The 23,325-nt window shown below is 46.7% G+C and overlaps 1 protein-coding gene across 1 annotated transcript in view; it reads right to left on the reverse strand.

The window, feature by feature from the left end:
* Nucleotides 1-23,325, reverse strand: part of VAT1L (vesicle amine transport 1 like) — a 137,738-nt gene that overhangs the window by 56,763 nt on the left and 57,650 nt on the right. The window contains exons 4-7 of the mRNA XM_080829032.1: nt 22,826-22,968; nt 12,487-12,590; nt 10,053-10,108; nt 6,292-6,486 (exon numbers count right to left, since the gene is read on the reverse strand). Coding sequence (XP_080685158.1) covers nt 6,292-6,486; nt 10,053-10,108; nt 12,487-12,590; nt 22,826-22,968 — 498 coding nt within the window. The remainder of the gene's footprint in view (nt 1-6,291; nt 6,487-10,052; nt 10,109-12,486; nt 12,591-22,825; nt 22,969-23,325) is intronic.

A 23,325-nucleotide genomic window follows, 5' to 3' on the forward strand; every position in this document is an offset into this window, starting at 1 on the left:
TTTTAAAACTGCCAAAGATCTCCGTGCAACCCTATATGCGTTTGCTGGGGCCACCATAACAAAATGCCATAGATTGGAGTCCTAAACAACAGAAATGTATTTTCTCACCATTCTGGAGGCCGGGAGTCCCAGGTGAGGGTGCCAGCAAGGGTTGGTTATATTCTGGGGCCTCTCTCCTGCCCCTGCAGATGGCTGTCCTCTCACCGTGTCCTGACATGGTCTCTCTGTGTGTCCATCCTTGGTGTCTGTCTGTCTGTCCTAATCTCCTCCTCTTAGAAGGACAACAGTCAGACTGGATGGGGGCCCACCCCAAGGCCTCATTTTAACTAAATTAATTCTCTAAAGGTCCTGTCTCTAAATACAATTCCATTAGAAGTCCTGAGGGCCAGGGCTTTCACATATGAATTTGAGGGGGTACTCGGGTCAGCTCGTCACAGAGTCCTCCCCATGCTATGAAACGGCAAAGGCGTTGGTAATCAGAGCTATATAGTCACAGGTGTATCACACTAGCGTCACACTCAGGACTGGGATGGGCTTCCAGAAATTGAAAGAGTCAGATGGTGCCATATTCCTTAGGCCACACTCTCAGAGAGCAATCACCTCCCCTAGAACGTCATCGCCTACTTCTCTGCTTGGCAGTGAAGGCTGTCAGGATGTGACTCCATTGACCAGACCAAATATACTTCCTCTCCTCCTTCGCCAGCCACCTCTGCTCCGTGTTTTGCGCAGACCTCTCAACCCCACCTACTCCATACTCCTGCTTCTGAGATTTTGTCACTGTCCCTCTGGCTTGGAATGCCCTGTTTTGTACCCCCAACGTCATCCAGAAAATTTGTATCCTTCCGATCTCAACCAAGTCCCATCTCATGAGTGAGCACTCATTCTTTTTGTTTGTTTGTTTTTTGTTTTTGTTTTTGGCACTCATTCTTAATTAACATCATTCTCTCTCATTTTCAAATCCAATTGCCCTTGAAAACAGTACCCCATGACCAACAGCTTGGTGTTGTCTCAGAAACTAAACCATAAACTTAAGGGTTGGCGAACCCTAAAATAGTACTAGCACATAGTAGGTCTCAGTAATGTCACTGCTGTTTGGTTGACAAATATGTCTCATTCCTTTCCCACCTCTGAACTGTTTGGAAAGATGAGCTTTTTTCTAACTTAATGTACAGCTGCACATTTAATATCTGGAGGCAAACCTGAAGCTGGCGCATATCTCTGGTTCGTGTATTAAATTTACAATAAAGTCAAAGACAGATGGCTAAAAAGAAACACTAAATCGTTTCTGAAATTATTAAATCTTCTAGTCTGCGGGCTCAGAGAGCCCAAGAAAATCTCCTTTTAATCCCTATGGGCTTCATATTCCATCGATGAAGTTACAGAGCTGGCCTGAAAAGCAATTTTATGAAATCATTTACCAGAGGGGAGGGGGAGATCATTACAGTCATCCCTCTGAGGTTCGCCAGTAATAAGCACGCTCTATTCTCCTCGAGCCCAGAAGAGTCGCGTGGGCTTGATAAATAACTTGAGTTTGGCCCAACTGCAGCTCTAAACAGATGTCTGTAAATATTGTGGAAAAGAACCCCCAGAAAGTTGGTGGGTGTTCCTGATGAGTGGCTGTGGACGCTTTTGTTGGCAAACAGGCAACGGCTGTCTGTCTCCCCTTTGTGGATGACTAGCTTGCCATAGGAACGTGTGATTGCTTTGTTTTCCTAGTGACAATCTTAACCAATATGGCTTCTTTTAAAGCAGTGTTTCTCAACTAGTGGAGGTTTTGCCCCTCCTCCCATCCCACTCAGGGGACGTTCAACCATGTCTAGTGGTATCTTTTACTGTCATGGCTGGCAGTGGGGGGCGCTACTAGTATCTAGTGGGCAGAGACCAGAGATGCTGCTAAAAATCCTACAAAGCATAGGGCAGCCCCCACCCCCAGCAAAGGATGGCTTGGCCAAAATGCCCATTGGGCCCAAGTTGTCTTAAAGTAGTAACACCTTGTTTTAGTATGTCTTGTTCATTGACTCATTTATTCATTCATTCAGTGCATAGTTATTGTAGAACCTACACAATACCCACGTAGTCCTGTTTCTGTGTATTGCTGGATTCATCAGTTCACTCATGAAATGCCTGTTTGTTGAGCATCGACTGTGTGCCAGGCACTGGGGTCTTGAACGGCACAGTCAGGGTCTTTCCTCCTCTGGGGTTTACTTTCTAGTGGAAGGGAGACAAGAGTCTTGACAAGCCAACAGATGAACAAGATCATTTCAACCAGTGATGAATACAACGGAGACTGTCGAACAGAGTAAAACGAGCCCCCTGGGTGGGTGGCTGTGTAGGAAGCCCCTTTCAGGAGGGGCTTGGGGGAGGATCTCTCTATGTAGGTCACGTGGAAACTGAAGTATGAATGGGTAGAAGGAAGCAGCTCTGAAATCTGGAGGAGGAGTGTGCAAAGTACCTCCATTCCCAAAGGCTTAGGTAGTTTCAGGACCAGGGACACGCAGGCCACTGAAACTCAGATGGAGGAGGCAAGGTGGACAGTGAGAAGATGATGAGGGGGGCAGGAGTTACGACCAGACAAGGCTGTACAGTCCAGAAAGAGTTCAGACTGTGTATCAGGTGCAGTGGGAAGTCACGGCGGGATTTTAAGTGGGGTGGACACGGTCTGGGTTAGGGAGAGATAAGTCCACTTGGGCTGCTGGTAGAGAATGGGAGGTAGAAGGGAGGGGCCTGAGCTCACTGCAGGAGGGAGGCCAGCTTGGGCCACAGTGCCCTGAGTGGAAAGGAGGGCAAGTATTCCCAAATACTTTGGGAAGTATTTGGGATAAAGTCCTCCAACTTGCCTGCATAGGATCCATTACTCAGTCCGCCTGAGCTTCCCATCTCTGGTCATCGTGGGTCCTGAGACCCTTCGCTCTGCTTCCTCGGCCGAGGCTCTCCTGACTTAACTCCCACATGCACGGGGCTCCTCTGTCCCCCACTGCCTTAAGTGAGCAGACCCTCCCTAATGAGAGCTGAGCTCAACTTAGCGCCCCCCTCCCATTCCTAAGTCGGTCAAGAGCTTCCTTGAATATCAGACTTCTGCAGCTGCAGCCTAGCCCCCAGCCTCACCATTTTTGCTTCTTCCCTAGTGGATCATACCCTTAGGGTCCCAATGTGGCACCTCCTGACCGTGACCCGTCAGCAGCCTCCCATGGGGCTTAGGCTAAAATCTGGATTTCTATCTGGTCCCTGCTCACCAAGTCAGACACTCCTTTTTTTTTTTTTCCTTAACCATTTTTTAATTTAAATTCAATTCAATTAGCATACTATATTATTAGTTTCAGAGGTAGAATTCTGTGATTTATCAGTTTCATACAATACCCAGTGTTCATTACTTCAAGTGCCCTCCTTCATGCCCATCACCCAGTTACCCCATCCCCTCATCCCCCTCCTCCCAGCAACGCTTAGTTTTTTCCCTATAGTGAAGAGTCTCCTATGGTTTGCCTCCCTCTCTGTTTTCCTCGTACTTTATTTTTCCTTCCTTTCCCCTAGGCTCATGTGTTTTGTTTCTTAAATTTCACATGAGTGAAATCATACGATATTTGCCTTTGACTTATTTCACTTAGCATAATACCATCTATTTCCATGCATGTCTTTGCACATAGCAAGATTTCATTCTTTCTGATGGCTCAGTAATGTTCCTGTGCGTGTGTGTGTGTATAGAGAGATAGATAGATACACAGATACACACCACATCATCTTTATGCATTCATCCGGGCTCTTTCTGTAGTTTAGCTACTGTGGACATTGCTTCTATAAACACTGGGGTGCAAGCACCCCTTCGAATCACTATGTATCCTTTGGATAAAGAGCATTCCCACATTTGCTCATACCAACCTGTGGAAAGGGGCCACATAACCAATCCCTCTAATCCTTGTCCTTTTATTTTGAGGGTCTCTCTGCCTTGCAGGCACTTTCTTTATAGCTTTCAGCCTCTTTCACGTCCCAGCTCCAATGACACCTAACCTTCCTTGTGTGAAGTCATTCTACAGAAGGCACTTTCGATGGGAGCGATACCAGCCTCACAGGGGTGAAAACTGGTTCTTGGAGGATGAAAAAAAAAAATCTTACTCTTTTAATCTGTAAAGCACAGATATACATGCAGGACATAATCAGAAGGACAGCCTGCTAGAGGAAAGGTAGGTAGCTGAATTGTTAACAAGAGAGAGTATACCCACGGTATTAAAATATCATAGAGGGGATTCATCTGGAAGAGAAGTCTAAAAAGTCTCCCGCAGGGGCAGGTAACAAGGAGAAAGAAGTTGAAAACCACTGGTCTGTAGAAACTGTCTCTCCACTCCACTTACTTGCCAACACACACCCTAATTTAATCCCTTTCAGAAACTTAGGACAATTGGCAAATACCCTGCTGATTTCTGTTCACTGCCCAGAATCTTCTGCACCTCCCCCATCCCTCCAAATGTAAGCTCTGTGAAACCCACGTATCTTGGCTGTCGTCCACTGTGTCTCGAGCATCTGCACAGTGCTGGGCACATAGTAATCATCCAGTATCTATTGTGACCAAGCAATGATTTCAATTACGAGAACAAGGACCCAATGGGTGAACCAGACCCCTCCTGGATTTCGACTCTCACTTAAATGCTTCCCTTTTGAACACTGAATTTAAGCCTTCTTCCCTGTCCCACAGTCAAGTTCATCTCCTAGTCCTTGTCTTGACTACCCCCAGTTTTCTCTCCTCTCTGATCACTGAGAACCAGTAACCATGCTGTCAGCCCTTCTTTATGCCACCGAGACACCACAGTGAATACCGCACGGATGTCTGACTCGGTGAATTAAAAACATTTCCACGAAAAGTATAACAGTAGGCCAACCATCTTGGAAGTTACACAGCAGAAGGAATGCATGATTATCTGATTTAACAAGAAACTGAATCATAGTGACCATCTGCAAAAGAAAAAAAGACTGGAAGGACGCAAGCCAAAATGTTGTCAGTGTTATCTCTGGAATGTGCACTTGCAGTTTATTTTCTCCTTACGCGTCTGTTCTTAATTTTAGGACTTTCCTACAATAAGCCTGTATTTCCTTCAGCAGAAGACACCAGGTTTTGGTGGCTGGTTTTAAAAAAAAAAAAACATTCATGATACTGTAGTATGAGCGGCAGATACAGGTGTACCTCTGGTCCACTCACCCGAGGCCCGTTCTACTTGATTACATGGGGACCCCCCACAGAGCTTTTTCTAGGGCAATTTCTGTGTTTAGGGGAGCCATGGGATTTTGGCCAACGCAGTTCATTAGGCAAACGGCACCAGCTCTATTGCAGGACAGTACCTGCTATCTCTTCCACAGAACATTATGTTCGTTAGCTTTCCCAAGGATGTCTGTGACTCCCCAAAGCACAAAAGATTTCTTGCATTGTGAGGCACTCACCCATGCAAAACACAAAAACCAAAGAAACACAGAACACATTCCCACATATTTTAAGGTATTTCTCAGGGAGCTTCATGGCTCCCTGAAGCCAACGGCCCGACCGAGGAAGATTACTCAGTGAAATGTCTCTTTAAACCTGGGCTGTACCTCTTTATTTTCTCCCCACAGGTAGCTACCAAGACTGGCTACCCAAATGTGCGGAACTTCCTTGACCCTGGAGGCTTTTCTGGACCCCGCTTCCTCCTAGCACATCCCACCTGCCCCCGTGCAGCCAGTTCATGCTTCAGTATCCTGAAAAGTTACATGACAGAGTCTTGATCTTTTTCATGATCAAGGAACACTTCCAATCCAAGAACTTTTGGCAGATCCATTAACAAACACACTCCGTCCATTACTAGACCCAGTAATTCGTGCATAATTACAGTGCCCACTGGGACAGCTAACAGTGTCTCATCTCGCAGGGTGTCCCAGCCCCTGAGTCTAGCACACAAAACATTTCGGCTCTGAGCCACTGTCTGCCCCCACCTTGATGTCGTCCACCCACAAGGGGATGACCCAAATGATGCTGTAGCCATATTCATGCCCTCTGAGAAGCCGGGAGTTTGTCCACACCCGTGAAAACTTGGTGGCCTATCTGAGAACGGCTCATAGCACAAGTGGTACGTTGAGGCACATGATTTGAGAATCACTAGGGAACTTAGAGAATTTCTTACCTCCGAAGTCCAGTGCTGTAGGACAATGACTCTTAGGACCCTCATTTAAAGCAAACAAACCCAGAGAATAATCTTTGAATAAAAGGCTGTGTATCTGCCCAAATCTCCCTGGGCTCAGCAGAGATTATTTGCCGGGGGACAACATCATTCTTACCTCCTCCAGGGCCCAAAGGGAGTCTACCACGGGCTTGATCTTCTTCTGGTTGTAGAGCCCAATGAGTTTGTCCACCACTCCTCGAATGAGGCCCGCGCGGCCCTGTTTGAAGAGCAGGTTCAAAAGGGAAAACCCCGCGATGACTTTGTTCTCTTCGTAGAGCTTGATGGGGTTCACCTTCTCGACCTGCCACCACTGGAAGGAGAGAAGGTGCCCATTACAGGGAGCCAACGGCAGCCACGTTCACAGTATTGGCAGGTGGAGAACAGGGCTGCAGCAGGGCGCGTCCCAGGGGGCCCGGTGGGGTGGGGCTGGGGGGTCCTTGTTGGGGTATTTTTTTCAAGCAGCCAGGCAGCGCTGTGAGTGCAGAGTGAGGTTTATGTGCAGAGCACGAGGTCTGGGCGGGAGAGAGAGACAAACATCCCAAGAACAGCTATCAGGCCACGTGTCGTTGGAACCCTGAGGCCCGGGGTTAGGACTGCCTGCTCTGGAGATGAATCCTGGTACTACTTGTGCTCCCTGTTCCTCTCTATGCTTCACAGCCCTCGGCTGCAGACCGTGCTAGAGTGCTTCCTCCCAGGCTTCTGGAAAAGTTTAGCTTTATGAAGAGTAGGGAAGGAGTGGGGTGGCAGAGAAGTCTACCAAGTGTGGTGGGGACTCGGTGGGATGGTGACCCAGCCACAAGAGCAGCTTTGTTAGGCAGAATGATGGCACAGCTGGAGAGGTGGGTAGGAATCCAGCAGAGGAAGAGTGAGGGAACGTGATACAGGCAGAAGGCACAGTGCGGTGGAGCGTGGAGCCATAGTGTTGGGACAAAGCCAGTCTGTCTGAAGGACAGTTGGCAAAGTCTGGGAGTGTTTTTGTTGTGGTGACTGGAAGGCAGAGGAATCTACTGGCATCCAGTGGGTAGAAGCCAGGGATGCTGGTAAATATCCCACGGTACATAGGACAGCCCCTCATGACAAAGAGTTATCCAGCCCAAAACGCTGATAGCGCTAACATCCTTGATGGGATACGCACAGGTGACAAGTGTGGCTCTCTCCTGTCCAGCCTCTCATCCCCCACTTCAGACACGAAAGTAAGTGAATAATCCAGAAATGGTTCTCCAGCTGCTTTGTTCTGATTTAACTGCATCTCCTTTGGTGCTGGTTAGAATTTAGAATGCCAGGTTCCAGTTTCTAAAGGCTCTAGGAGTAGTGGTGAATCGTTTAAACCAGAAAGCAGAGTGGAATTTGATGGGCACATAGGAACATTCATAATGTTTACGTTATTGGGGTGTTTATTTACATCCCGCCTCTTTCCTGAATTGTGGGAGCTCACAAAAGCTCGCCAAAGATTTTGATATGTACTTTTTGAAGTGGGAAAATCATACTGTTAGGAAAACAAGTGTGAGAAAGGCAAGTCAAAAGCAGGAATTAGGTTCATGCACGAAATTCTTTACTAATGTACATCCCCTGAAGGCCTGGGGGCCAGCTCTAGGAGAGACATGTATTTGGCCATGGGCTGGCTTCCCACAAAAACAAAGCAGAGAAATGATTAATGACTCCTTTCATGGTGCATCTGCATTGTCTCAGGGAATGTCTGTGAAATGAACGCTTATAAAATCTGCAATTCCTGCAGCTATGGTTAAGTTCCAGAGCCAGACACCTAGTTTTGAATCCCAGTTCTGCCACTTACTAGCGGGGCAACTTTAGGCAAGTCACCTAACCTCTCTGTGCTAAGTTTCCCCTACTGCACCTCACAGGGTCATCATGAGGAATAATGTGTTAATATATAGAAAGTTCTTAAAACGGTGTCTGACCTGGAGTAGGTTTTCTATAAATATAAAATATTTGTTATCTTTGATTTAGTGAGTAGGAGCTCTGAATTTGGTGTCAGATTGCTGTCTAGGTGTTAGCCACTGTTGGTCATTGCTGTAGTCTAAAAGCAAATGGTGTATTGGACAGAGTGAGTACAACCTCCATAAGAGTTTTAAGGTGGAACAGAATTAGGATATCCGAGTGAGAAATTCTTGTATAGTTCCAAGTATGGCCTTATTTTGGGGGCCTTTCTCCAATACATAAAAGAAAATTCCTTTCTAGAATCTTCTAGAACAAAGTCATCATTCCACTCCTCGGCATGCCCTATCTTCGTCATACTTCTCACTGACCGACTAATATCGGACCAGGCCTCCAAAAGGAAATAGTCTTCGTTCTTGCCCTCCAGCTATATAGCACTCTTGTAATCAGCACCCCTGCTTTAGGCAGGAGGATCTCAACCTCCATCCTGGCCGTGTTTTCATGCGTGCCTTCACTGAACCTGGGCACACTGCAATTATTTCATTAACACCGTGTGTTCTGATTATGCGTTTAAGGGAGAAAGGGAAAACACTTCTTACAATTGCATGTAATTTGGGATCACTTTGGTTCCCCACAGCAGGCTGTCAGCATCACGTTAATTACAGCCACAGCAACAAAACAGCTGCGAGTGGCACAAAGCCTATCTTCAGGGGACTAGCTCCAGACAGAATCCTTCCTCACACTCCGTTCTTGCTCCCTTACAGATTCTGTCATTGCAGCGATCCTTGACCTGAACGCTGAAGTTCAAAGGCAAAGGCAGGTCCTTTAATTCTAATGACACAGGGCAGGGAGTACAAATCATTCCACAATCACTGGTGTTTGGGGGTGAAGCCTTGTGCAGCTGATGTTGGCACTTAGGGGGCACATGAATACCCCGTAGTGCCACACTTAGAATGATTTCTGTGGCTCTCCCTGGGCACCCTATTCAAAATGCCTCCACCCAATCCTGCATCCTGTTTTGAATCCCTATCTGAGTTCTTATGACCATTTACAATAATCATCTTATTAATATGTTTCACCTATTTCCGTTTGTCTCCCTTATTAGGATGTGAGAGTCACAAGGGGCTGATATGTGCCCATGTCACTCACTGCAATGCCCTGGTGTCTCACACATATGGCAGGTGCTCAGAAGACGCTCACGAAGTGAGTGAATTAATCAGTGACACACTGGCTGCTTAGGAGGCTTGAAGAGAGGAGAGGAGAGAGGAGAGGAGACGAGATGAGACGAGACGAGACGAAAGCAAGCCCTCCTGAGAAGCAGCAGTTCCCTGTTAGGGGGCAGGGGTAAAAACTGAAGTTCAAGCCCTAATTAGCTTAGTTCTAGCAAGTATTGCTCTAATGTGGGAATACGGATCCGAGTAGGTTGGAATGCCCAGGGATGTGGTTTCTCAGTCTCAAAGTAACCGCCACGTTCAGAGCATGATTATTTAAGCTAGTGGTTCTCAGATTTGCCCGTGTCTAAAATCACCCTAGGGGCTTGCTAAAATTGCAGGATCCCATTTGTATCTCCAACTCAGTAGAATGGAGATACAGAGAAATCTTAAGTACCCCCCAGAGACCCAGGCAGAAACCAGTAAAATGCATTCATGCCAAGTTTATTTTTGACCAATGATTAAAAACACAGAAACTTAAGCAATCTCTGCTGAAATCAAAACAAAGCTTTTCTGAGTTTCTCAGATGCTCCCACCTCTCTGCTTCATTTAGACGAAGCAGCCAAAGTAAACACACAGTCTTACTTATGTGCACTGAGCAGGGTGGAAACATAGGCTTTCCTGAAAATGAATGATGCGGATGAAGGACAAACAAGGTTTAGGTTATTCGGTCAATGTCTTTAGACACTGAAGAATATAAGAAGCATAGAGGAGCTCACAATGTGCAAGTCACCATACAACCAGAGTACATTTGACACATATGGATACTTACTGACTTTGCAAAGCTAAAGAAGCTCTTGGTCTCTCCAGTCACCATGTTGGATGAACCTGCAAATGAAGGATTCCCAAATCAAGCTATTGCTAGTGAAAACCAACATCTCTTGCTACACTTGGAAGAATGACAGTTGTTTGGTCCAGAACTGTCGAGAGCTTGAAAACAACTTTAGTTCAGCCTTGGAAAAATGAGGGAAATGGAGGGAGTAGGTGGCATCAAGTTGACTTGATTTTGGCCAGCTGTCACTGGATTGAAGAGAAAGTGGTATTTCTCAAGGTGACCATGTCATTACTTTGGAAAATTGGGCGTGTATCAAAAACATGATTTAGGCTCACATCCTAATAAAATGATACATTGCTCAAATGTCTTATTGGCTCCATTCTTCAAGACTGGGAAATGAAGTCCTATGTGAGCCTAACTCATGGTTTGAATTTGATTCCTTAACAAGTGAAAGGCTTGGGGCTCAGGTCTGGTCTGGGCACTTAAGTAGCAGGGAGAGATGGGACTGAGCTCGAATTTAGATGGGTGGGGAAATAGGGGTACAGAAGAGCAGGTGAGAGTGAATATAGGTTCAGAAGCCAAGGAAATGGTGTGATCAACATACTAGCTCCAAAGAAATCTGAGCAGAGAGGACAAAACCACTTGAGACAAATGAGGTGAGAAACTGAGCTTAGCTAAAGGGAACAAGCAGTATTCAGAGGGAAGATGGGAGATGATGTTGGGAAGATTTCCTAAGGTGCTGTTACAGAGAGAAAAGACCCTTTGTGTGGTTCTTGGGGATGTGGAGGGGATGAAAGCTCTTAGTAGATCAGATGCCATATTGGTGCTTTTTCAATGTCTTTCTTCCCTTGTCCCCAAAGGCTGGGAATAAGTCCTTCTCAGAGAACCATTATTTAATGAAAAAGTAGTGTATATTTGAAACTTCATTTTTTGGTCTCGGTAGACTAGTAACCAGTCAGTTAATCACTGATCTGCTTTTATGGGGTGACTACCACCAAGCGTCATGGTACCAGGCTTTGGTTACTTAGTAATCAATGTAATCAGTTAGATCCTTGTGAGATGGTAAAATTGTATTCTGCCAAGTGACATCATAGAACTGGAGCAAAATTAGAACTGGTGAATAAGTAAGAAAGAATAAATTGTCCATCAACATTTGACACACACCTTAGTTATATCCAATATCCCCATATTGTGCATTGACTCTCATAGCTTCTATTATCAATAATAGTAGTAACTGAAGAATTATGCATCCACTTGCAAAGACTTTCAGCTTTGTGGCCACTATTGAAAATACACTCTTGAAAAAACACTCCAGCAATGGGAAGCTTATTCCCTCTTTTTCTGTCATAATCATGACAAAAAGATGCTTAAATATTTATACCTCTCAAATATCTCTTTTATAGGCTTCTCAATGACTAGCAGGGAAATGAGTATTTTTTCCCGAGTAATAAAGAGCTAAGGCTCAATTTTCTATTGCACCTATGGAGGGCAGAAGTGCCAGAAATCTCAAACACAGGATAACCCCAGTATCCTTTGGCTTTGGAATAGGATACCTGGCTTCAGAAAGGCTTTTATTTGACTTTGTAGAGACTAATGTTTAAATTAGTTTACAATCATTTAACAGAAGAGAGGGAGAAGAGAAGGAGGCGGCTCTGGGGATCTCATTCTGCTGGAGAAAAATCTCCTAGATATCATTCATAAGTCCCCTTAACCTCAAGAGCATCTCAGGGGCTGCAGAAGCAGAGGTGTGTCCCAACCATTCAGGGCGTCTTTGTGATCAGGACATACAGGAGTGGCTTAGAATAGGAAGGAGTTGTCCTTTGCAACGTCATCTCCAAAAGGGAAGACTCTCCCTTAAAACCCCCATATCCTAGCCACCCTTCCCATTCTACTGTGGGTCCTTCATTCCTTCATTTTTTGAATTTCCTTTGGCGCCATTAGTATTTCCCACCTGTGCCACCTTCTGTGGATCAAGTTAATGAATACACTGGCTTAGCCTGCCTTTACAAACCCTTTTGGAATGAGAAATATTCATGGGGGTAGTAGGGCAATAGGCATATATGTTGCTTTTATAATTGAAAATCACTAGTGGCAATAGCAGTATTATGTAAAACATTTAAAAATGAAGCCCTCCCGGAGGACCTGGGTGGCTCATTCAGTTGAGCATCCAACTCTTCGTTTTGGCTCAGATCATGATCTCATGGCTTGTGAGATCCAGCCCCGAGATGGGCTCTACCTCAGTGGGGAGGCTGCCTGAGGATTTTCTCCCTCTTCCCCTAACCCCCCAAATAAATAAATCTTTAAAAAAAATTAAGCCCTCCCAATCTCATTACCCCATCACATCAACACATTTCATTCATCAGAGCTTTTGTAAGCATGCGTGCTGTGCTCCCTGTTGCAGACCATATCCCCTCTTCTCTTCAGCACTTACCATATAAAATATAGGTTCCCAGTGGTTTGAGAAGGCTGAGACCTTTTCCAGTGTTATCCCCACAGAGGCAATCCAAAACAATGTCCACTCCTTCAGCAGAGATTCTAAATGGTGTGAAGACAAAGTAAGATACTGTCACCTGTTAGGGACCAAACTTCTGATGGTTCCTCCTTCCTGTGTCATGTTGTTTACTCCTAGAATCAGCAAGAACAAGAGCTCCGGGAGTAGCCATAAATAGGCCAGGAGGCCTGGAGGCCAGGAGGCCTAATTTTACCTTCCTGGGTCCCACTCAAGAACTTCACAGAGCTGGAGGTAGCTAAAAGTCTGGCTGGTGGCTTATATCAGGAGCCAGCCTGAGTTAGGAAAGTGAGCATGGACATCATGCTCATTGAATTCATACATTTGAATTTGTACCTAGCCACCTCAAGTACTTCTCTGAGTCTTAGCTTTCTCCTTCATAAAGTGAACCAAGCACGTTTCTTTGTGCTGGGGATGAAACAAGGTGTCAAATGCTTAGCCCATTGCCAGCCATGCAACAGTCACTCCAAAGTCAGTCACTCAACAATTCCTATCTATGGAGTTTGGGGTATGGGCCAGGCTCTGTCCGAGGTGCTGGAGACAGGGAGGGGAACAAAACCAACATGTTCTGTCTTCATGGGGTTTCCAGTCTAGCAGGGGCTAGCTTTTCTTCCCTTCTCCCTCTCTCCTCAGTGAAGCACATTAATTTAACTCGCAAACTTGTATTCATTCAATCTCAAGGTTCAATCTAAGAATGGAATCATTGAGGAAGAGAGTTAAATACACAGGTTCTCAGGGTGCCTGGTTGGTTCAGTTGGTTAAGCAGCTGACTCTTGATTTTGGTTCAAATCATGATCTCAGGGTCCTGAGGTCAAGTCCCACATCGGGCTCCATGCTCAGTGGGAAGTTTGCTTGAAAATTCTCTCTCCCTCTCTCTCTGCCCCTCCTCCCACCCTCTTTCTCTTTCTCTCTCTCTCAAATAAATAAATCTTGGAAAAAATAAAAAAGTAGAGAGGGTCTTCCTATAGCAGTAGAAGGTTCCAGAGTAGAGAGAATCCATATTTGTACTGTATTAAGCAGATGAAACATTTTTTTTTAAAGATTTTATTTATTTGACAGAGATCACAAGTAGGCAGAGAGGCAGGCAGAGAGAGAGAGAGAGGAAGGGAAGCAGGCTCCCCACTGAGTGGAGAGACCCATGCGGGGCTCGATCCCAGGACCCTGAGATTATGACCTGAGCCAAAGGCAGAGGCTTTAACCCACCGAGCCACCCAGACGCCCCCAGATGAAACGTTTTTTGATCCCTTCCTCCATTAATTTATTTGTACATTCACTGATTCACTCACTTACTCATGCATTTAACAAACATCTATTGGTCTTCCACTGTTAGAAGATATAATGTGGGAGGGAGCTGTAAATAGAAAGGCTCTAGGGATTGTAGGGAAGCTATTCATGGCCCCAGGGCTCCCAATTATGGCGAGGCCTTGCTCTGCTCAGACAAGAATGGCATTTCTTCAGATTCATGAGTTTGCAGGATTATCTTGTCTTAGCACACAGCTCAGTATTTCTACCTCCACCCTCATCCTCAAACTGAGTTCAGGCATCGCAGCTCATGTCAACAGCTAGATCCTGTTTTCATAAGTAGAAAATTGCATGTGTATCTCTAGGGTTCAGACACTAAGCCAACTGCCCCATGCCCCAGGACAGCCAAGTTGTGACTTTCAGAAGCTGAGTCATGATCTTTGAAAGCCTTCAAGTCAAGTCCAAACTCCAGTCATTACAAAGACGCATCAAAAATGATCAGCTTAGCTTTTGCCTGATAGAATGCTTATTTATAAAGGTATATCTGTTCAAGTCCCACCTATAAATTCAGAACCAGGGAATTAGGCCAGTGGATCTAAAACTTAAGCATCAGAATCTCCCTGGTGGTGAGGGAAGCTCATTAAAACAGGTAGTTTGCCCTCCTTCCCCCTCTTCTTGTAGCTTCTGATTAGGTCGGTTTGGGGTGGGCCCCGAAGATGTGCATTTCTAACAGGTTCTCAGGAGATATGGATGCTGCTGATTCTGGCTCCACACTTTGGTCTAAGCCAGCTACTCAGGAGCCAAACTGGCATTATTTTTTTTTATTAACTATTAATTGGTTCATTCAGTATTTGGGCCTGGCACTGAACTAGGCACTGGAGGTATAGTGGTGAGCCCAAACAGATTTGACTTCTCCCCTTTTAGAACTCCTGTTAGGTCGATATTCACCTATAATTACACAAATAAAAATTAAATTGAAATTGAATGGCATCTAGTGCCATGAGACCATGTCAATCTGGAGTTTGCCCAATCGGGTCTTCCAGAGAAGGCAATGCAGAGAAGGCAATGCAGAGTGAAGTTATCTAGGTAAAGAGTGGCCAGAATAATGTTCCAGGTTGGGGGAACAGCATATGCAAAGGTCCTGTGGTAGGAGGAAGCCAGTGAGCAGGACTAGGAAGCATCCAGTTTGGCTGGAGTAAAGAAAATATAAAAAGATGAGGCCTCAGAGTCAGGTGGGAATTGGAACACAGACTCTGTTGGTCTCTGTTGGCTCTAGATTGGTGCCTCACACCTGGTGATCAGGTCTCCACCTTGCATCATGGGCTGGTTAGCTACGTTACTGTCTTCCTCACTCCTACCAAGTGTGTTCACTCCTATGGAAGTAGGACCCTGCTCTGCTTCTACTACCAGCCTTCCTGGGCCACCTTCTTCCCCACGAATGCCATTGTCCCAGGACCTCTTTCCTTTGCTGCAAGATGCCCACCTGTGTTCAGGAGCAGCCTCCCAAATGCTGGGCTGTGCACACCTTTTGGGGTACCCCTGAAGGACCTGCCCAGCCCCAACTGCTCATTTCCTGCCTGATGTCCCTCACATTTATATTCTGTGAGTGCACATTTTCTCCCACAGTCTGCCAGCTAATTAGCTGCCCCTTCTAGACCTATTGCTCTGTCCTCTGGTTCTACAGAAATGCAGGGCAGCCCACATTAAGCCCACATTAAGCTACTGCCCACTTCCTCGTCCTCACTTGCCACTAACTGCTCGTGGCATTCTGACCTTGTAGTGATTCCTAAAACATTCCTGCCTCAGGGCCTCTGCATATGCTATAATCTCTGCCAGAACAGCCTTTCCCCAGTCTCCTTAGAGCTGGCTCCTTACTAATCATCCCACCTAGAGTGGGAGCCCCAGATTATCTCTAGCTCCCTTTGTGCTTTACCATCTGTACTAAAGACACTTTTCAGTTTGTCATGGGCTGTAATTATTCTAATTTATTTGTCTCTTCCACCAAAATGTAAGCCCCATGAGACAGGGACCATGTTTATGCTACCAGTTTTATCCTCAGTCCTCCTTATCCTGCAGGACACAGTGTTAGTTCTCAACAAATATTGATTGATTGTATGAATAGACGATTAAATAAATGATGAATGAATGAGTGCAGGACAATGAAGAGAACATTTTCAGAGTGGTATTTTCACATTTTTATATGTGTGCCTCCTTCAAAGGAAACTCGCATTTTCTGAGCTCTGCTGTATGCCGGGCATTTCAGAATTAATCTTCATGACAAGTCTGAGACAGGCATTTTAACTCCACTTGTTTGAGGAGGAAATGGAGGTTCTCAGACGCAGCACCTTGCCCAAGCTTATGTAACTGGTACACCCTGCATTCAAACCTCGGTCCAGTTTCACTCCCGAGCAATGGCCTTGCCACCTTTCTGAATATAAGATTTAATAAATGTTCCAATCAGTCTAACTATGGAAGCATTGTTTTAGCAAGCAGCTCTGGGAAGCAGTCAATTTAATTTATTCTTTAAAGAATTCTGGTTTAAATATTGTCTTTAAAAATAAATATAGGTATATCCAGAGTTAGAGCATGTTACTCCAAACAGACAGGCCAGGAGTCTTCTATTTTCAAGCTGCTTTTTTCAGTCCTAGATTATAGGAGAGGCCCAAGGTCAGGGTCCTACACATCTGTCCTAAGTTTTCTGCCACTGGACAACCACTCACTAGCGCTTACTTCATGCTGGACAGTGTGTGTGCGGAGCTGGGAGGGACACAGATGGGGGCTCAGGTTCCTCCCAGCCCCGAGGGAGCTCGTGGATACTAGGGAAGACAGACTAAATGGACAACCCAGGCAGTCACCACAGTTCCAGTGGAGCCACTTGGGACAATGGAAGAAGATCTTTCTGTTGGGAGATGAACAAGAGTTGACTGGGTGTTGAAGGAAGGGCATTGTGCAGAAAACATTGTGACAGGTTGACCCAGGACAAGCAGCACCAAACAGGCCCAACAAAGAGGCTTTGGGGCATCAACCATGATAATGAGAGACGCTGTCTGCACACTGTCTCCTTCCAGAAGGACCTAAGTGTGTCTGCCACAACTGACGAGTAACATGGAGTAGGGGGCAGGCATGGGGTTGGCATAAGGGCAGCAGAGCTCTGGGCTTAGGAGTATCAATTTCATCTCAGTATTAAGCCTCCCGTTTGCCACTTACATGCTGTGTGACCTCAGGTGAGTTACTTAGCCTCTTAGTGTCTTGGTGTCCCCATCTGTGGAAGGGAATGACGGTGATAACCCCTGCCCCAGGCTTCTCTGTGAAGCTTGGATGAACTGAAGCACACGGAACACCGGGCCTGGCTCATGGTAACTTCTGGGTCCGTGGTAGCTTTTTTATTATTTTTTTCAGGGTGGGCCAACTTAAAGAGAATTCTTTTAGTCAGGGAAAAGAGTATAGAGGAAAGACGGCAAAACTTCAACAACCCAACCATGAACCCAAGTAAATGTCAGTGTGGGTGGAACCACCAACCCAGAAACCATTAGAGCAGAGGCTTGATCCCCTTGACCGTCCTAGGTGAGCATGTCCCACTGTCAAGAACACTAACCACATGCCAGGCACAGTCCGAGCACTTCCTAAGTCGTGTCCTATTGAGGATGTCCCAACCCCATAACTCAGGGACCATCATTATCCCCACTTAATGGTTAAGGAAGCTCAGGCTCCATGGGGTCAGGCAACACACTCTAGGGCCCACCACAGGGAATGAGGAGACTTGCTCCATCACATCTAGAAACCAAGTGAGGGCCCCAGCAGCAGGGCAGGGTTTCATAGGCGGGCGGTGGCCAGCCCTGGTGGCCACCACTGCCACCACAAGGCACACAGGCTCCCAGCAGGGGCTGACCAAAGCTGGGAGCTGCGCTCTGGGCTTCTTGCTGGAGGGAGATGCTGCAGATCTCCTGTGTTCCTTTCTTCCCACACCTCTCTTGGCGTTGTGATAGCTGAATCAGGTAACTCTGGTTTTGCACATACACAGGGGTCACATAAGCCGCAAATCCCTGCCCCCGTGCTGTCCCTGTGTCCTTTGGAAGGTCAATGGGGTGGGGGGGGTGGGGGGTGAGACCAAGACGGATACCGAGGAGAGGGAGATGTCCTTCCCCAGGCCCCGAGGCTCAGGATGCTTTGGTTGTTTCTGGCAAATCTTTAAGCAGTTGTTGCTTCTTTTAAGGGTAGGTATGTTCCTTCAGGTGAGTTGGAAAATTGAAAAGACACTCCAACCCCGATTCAGTCATTAGAAGCCCAACCAGTGGATCAGACAGAATGGGACTCAGTCAGGTCTGTTCCGCAAGTAGCCTTGGAGCAGGGCTTCCTTTATGCTCACAGAGAAGCACCTCAGCAGCTCCTTTTAATGCAACAGTCATGGACATCACAAGCAGAGCTAGCTAAGCCCTCGGAAGTTCAGGGGCCATCCTCATTTCTTAGCAACCCCCCGTCTCTGGTGGTGTCTGCCTTGCCTGCATGTGTGTAATCATAATTGCATAAAAAGCAGACAGGGTGAGGGCCTTCTCTTGCTGCCATAAATCTCCACAGATTCAAAAAGCAAATGCAAAGAGCCCCACTTCAGGGGCGCCTGGGTGGCTCAGTGGATTAATCCTCTGCCTTCCGCTCAGGTCATGATCTCAGGGTCCTGGGATCGAGCCCCGCATGGGGCTCTCTGCTCAGCAGGGAGCCTACTTCCCCCTCTCCCTCTGCCTGCCTCTCTGCCTACTTGTGATCTCTCACTCTGTCAAATAAATAAATAAAATCTTTAAAAAAAAAAAAAAAAAAGAGCCCCACTTCAGAGATTCTCTGGGCCAAATGCATCAGCAAAATACTTTGGAATTGCCGATTCGAGGTCTTCGTGCCTATCCTTCCTCCGTCCGCAACCCCTCGCGCCTTTACTGTGAATGCCGTCTCTTTGCTTCCCACCCACACAGATCAGTGGAGGATTTCTTCCTAAGCAGTGGTAGGTCCAATAGGGCCATGACTGGGAGAGGAGCCCTTGACCTTGCCAAGAAATGTATCCCCCTTTATTGTAACTTTCACCTCCAGGCAGATCCTTGGTTCTCCGCTCAGTGCTTCTCTTTCTGAATTCCTTTTTCTCTGAGAACTCATCTGTGCCATAGCCTTAGCCATCACCTCCGAGCTCATGATGGAGGAGCGAGGCCCTTTCAGGGTGCCCAGCACAGTGTCCGAGGCACAGAAGGCTGAGTGCAGTTCCTGGCATGTAGCAGTCTTCCCCCAGAGGCCTGAGCACGGTACGCAGTGCACAGTAGGCTTTTCACGGGGTGCTGAGCACAGTGCCTGGTGCATAGTAGGCTTCCTAGTAAATGTGTATGATTACTTAGCCATACTACCTCTAGGAATCCATTCTTTTTTTTTTTTTTAACGATTTTATTTATTTATTTGACAGAGAATGCATAAGAAGGGGGAGCAGGAGAAGGGGAAGCAGGCTCCCCACTGAATAGGGAGCCCAATGCGAGGCTCAATTCCAGGACCCTGGGATCATGACCTGAGCCGAAGGCTGACGCTTAAGCATCTGAGCCACCCAGGCGCCCCTAGGAATCCATTCTTTTTTTTTTTTTTAAGATTTATTTATTCATTTATTTGACAGACTGAGATCACAAGTAGGCAGAGAGGCAGGCAGAGTCAGAGGAGGAAGCAGGCTCCCCGCCGAGCAGAGAGTCCGATGCGGGGCTCGATCCCAGGACCCTGGGATCATGACCCGAGCCGAAGGCAGAGGCTCCAACCCACTGAGCCACCCAGGCGCCCCTAGGAATCCATTCTTGATCACATTCTCTGCTCTCTCTAGGTGATTAGACTCTGCTTGATTTCCACCATCCCAGTTTCTTTATCTGTGAAATGAGGAGCTTTCCCCTTGCAGGATTGTCTGGGGGGGCACACACAGTGGTGCAGTCATACGGGTCAGCAGAGGGAGCGGACGCCAGCAGAGCCTTGCTTGCACCCGCTCCCCTTGCTGGCATTTGCTCCCTGCCTCCCACAACTTACTGAGATGTTTCCCATCCTCAGATTCCCTGCTGGGGGCTGCCCACTTTGGTGTGCCTTCTCTGTCTGTCTGTCTGTCTGTCTTTCTCTCCTCTTAACTTTTGAAGTCCTTACAGTGAGATGCACATGGTCAAAGCTTCTAATAAAGGTGAGGTCTCTATTACAGCTGTGCCCCCCACACCCATTCTCTTTACAATGCCAGGCTGAAGGCTGAGATCGTGTTCAAAAGAAGCTTACCAACCGACTGGCTGACAAAAAATCTGCATCTCGAGAAATTTGATGTTATTATATCCCCCCCCCCGTATCAACGCAAAACACAGAACACTGTAGCAAACAAGATCCGTGCTCAGAAACCAAAGAGAAATCACTCTCCATTGCACTCTTGTTGCATATTAGTGGTTAGATTTTTTTTCCCCACTTGCTTTTCATTTTTTGTCTTCATGCGCCAAGAATTTATACAAAGCTGTGATCACAGTGTAGCTGGAATTTGGCATTCTGCTTTTTTTCCACTCCATGTGCTACCATGGGTATTTTTTCATTTTGTGACAGAATCTTCATAATTATCTTTTTTTAGGGGCTCCATAATACTCAAGTGTGTGGGTGTAGCATAACGCACCGAACTGTTTCCGAGCTGTCGCTAATGGAGGCCGGTTCTGAAGTCTCAGCCTCACAGAGAGTGCTGTAACTCTCCCTGTCGGTCTGTGTCGAGCACCGGCCCTGAGGCAGAAGCAGTGCTGGGCTCGGAGACAGGCACCGTGTACCTCTTGCTTGTATCTTCTTCTGGATTCTTTCCTGAGGGTAGGGTTGGTGGGACGGAGGGCATGAACCCATCTGCGACTTCCTAGTCATTTTTACTGGAATCCTAGGGTCTCTGCTTAAACACATAAGGAATCAGGAGAGGTTGCATTTGAAAGAAGCTTGTGGTGAAGCAGGTCTCAGATGCTGTCACTTTCTGCTGGTCTGACATCAGCATGAATCACTGACTTGGGGGCTAGAGAGGCAGCAGGTTGAGGACAGTGAAGGGATGAGGGGATGGAAAATTCTCCGGGGAAAATGGGGAAGGCAGGAGCTCTCTGGTTATGTACTGTCATTCATTCATTCATGATGTTCTTAATTTATTTGAGAGAGAGACAGAGAGCATGAGCAGTGGGAGGAACAGAGGGAGAGGGAGAAACAGGCTCCCCACTGAGCAGAGAGCCTGACGCCAGGACCCTGGGATCATGACCTGAGCCACCAGGCACACCTCACTGTCACATTTTTAGAAGAGTAGTCACCTCCTGACGCTCGTTGCCCATTGCCTCCCACACCATACTCCCTCCAGCTGCCCTGGTCTCCTTTCAGATTCTTGAATTTACCAAGTCGTTCCTGACCCCCAGGCCTTAGCACATGCTGTTCCACCTATTCAGAAATGCTGTTCCTTTGGCCAGTTTCTCACCCTTTGAGGCTCAGCCCGAATCTCATTTCTTGACAGACTCTATGTCTGATCTCCCTGTCTGCATATGTTCACCAGCACCTTGCACTTCTCCACTAGAGCATATACCAAAAATACAAATCAGTCAATTTTTAAAATGGTGTTTTTTATTCCTCTTCCCCAACTAGACTCAAAGCTCCATGAAGACAGTGACTCTGTTTGTTTGTTTTTGTTTGTTTGTTTTTGCCAGATCTTCTGTCCTAGCACAGAACCTGGCCCATGGCAGGTACCTGGTGTGAGGTGGGTCAGGGGACGAACCAGGAAAGTATGCTTTTGCAAAATTATCATTTAAGGGATTAAAGGCAAAGCCTGCTGGAGGGACAATGGCAGTTCATTTTCCAGACCACAGCTCGAGAGATGCAAGTTACAAGAAGGAAGAGCTACCTGAGGGTTAGGAAAGTCGGCAGAGGTCTATCTGGGAAGTTTTTAAAATATGCCTGCAATGTCTAGTTATCTGAGAAACAGGTGCTGAACTTCTGATGTCTAGTTTGGAAGGTCTTTTCTCACTGGAAATATGGGGACAACCTTAAACTCTGTGCAAATCTCTACCTTTAAACTTTAAAAACAAATCTGAAAATCCAGACCATCAGAAGACTTTCTTAAAAAAACTCTCCAAATTCACCTACTCTGGTCTAATTCTATCCCCTTGGACAACCAGATCTCCCATCCTCTAAGTCCTTCCATTTGGAGAAAGTTGTTTCTTTATTATGATGCGAGACGGACAAATGAATTTCTTTGTATCATACAATTTAGTGCTAGGACACGAAGAGACCAAAACCACAGCTCCGAGACGTGTCTGAATCCCCTGAGGAGCTCGGAGCGAAGCCGAGCCCGAGCATCAGCCTCCCCCCATCCTGAGCAGCGACAGGGGATGTGACACACAAATCATCTCAAGGCAGCTGGGTTTTCCACCTGATTCCTCATGTTGTCATGCACGGGGCAGTAGTTAACGGCTTCCAGACCACAGACGGAGCATGGGTTAGGTCAGAAACCCACGTTCCCCACTGTGGGTCTGCCTGATCTCCCTGCCTGCGACCTCCCACCTCCCAGTCCTTCTCTGCACACCACCAGTGACTCTTCAAAACTCAAATCTGATCGTGTCACTGCTTTGCTCCTTCCGTGGCTCTCAGTCACACCCAGGTTGGAGGCCACATTTCCTTTGTCTTGTATGTGAATGAATGAGAAATAAACCTCTCTATGTTAAGGTCGTGTCATAGCCACTATCATAATTTAGCTTGGCAACTTACTCACCTGCACTGTTCGTCAGTTTTAGCCTCTCCCAGATTGGGGGGTGGGGTGGGGGCAGGCGTGGTCATAACAGGGTTGCTGAGGATTAAATGAACTCATACCCATGAAGTATTCAGCACAGAGCTAGTAACAGTAGGCCCCCAATATATGTTTACTCTGATTGTTGTTACCATTATCATCATCTGCCCTCCTCTGAACGAGTGCCACTGTTCTTTGAGAAAGAGAGAGAAGCAAGGGCCAACCCGGTACTCTCTAGGGCGAACACCTTACCTTTTCACTTCCTGCACATAGTCTGCATTCCTGTCAAAGAGGTGGGTCATGGAGTCTTTGATTGCTTCATGCTTGAAAGTAGAAGCTGTTCCAAAGACAGTCACATTGGGGATAGTGGAACACAGCTGAGCCACGGCTTGGCCCTGGAAGTGAAATGCAATAGACAGGTCACACAGCAGAGTTACCATCCAAGAGCCCGTCTTGCTGGATTAGAGCAGGGTTTCTCAACCTGGCCACCACTGAAATTTTGTAGGCTGGATCAGTGTTTGTCGTGGGGGCTCAAGTGGACCTTGTGAGACGTTTAGCAGCAACTCTAACCTCCGACATGCTAGGTGCAAGTAGCACCCCTCAGTTTGTCTCCAGACATTTCAGAATGTCCCCTGGGGGACAATGTCTCCCTTGGTTGATAACTACAGCAAAACCCCAATACCAAGACTTAACAACCATTATTTTACCATACTGAATCTCGGGTTCCTCATCTAATTAACGATAGTGGTACA

This window comes from Martes martes (genome assembly GCF_963455335.1).
Source record: "Martes martes genome assembly, chromosome: 17".
Lineage (NCBI taxonomy): Eukaryota > Metazoa > Chordata > Mammalia > Carnivora > Mustelidae > Martes > Martes martes.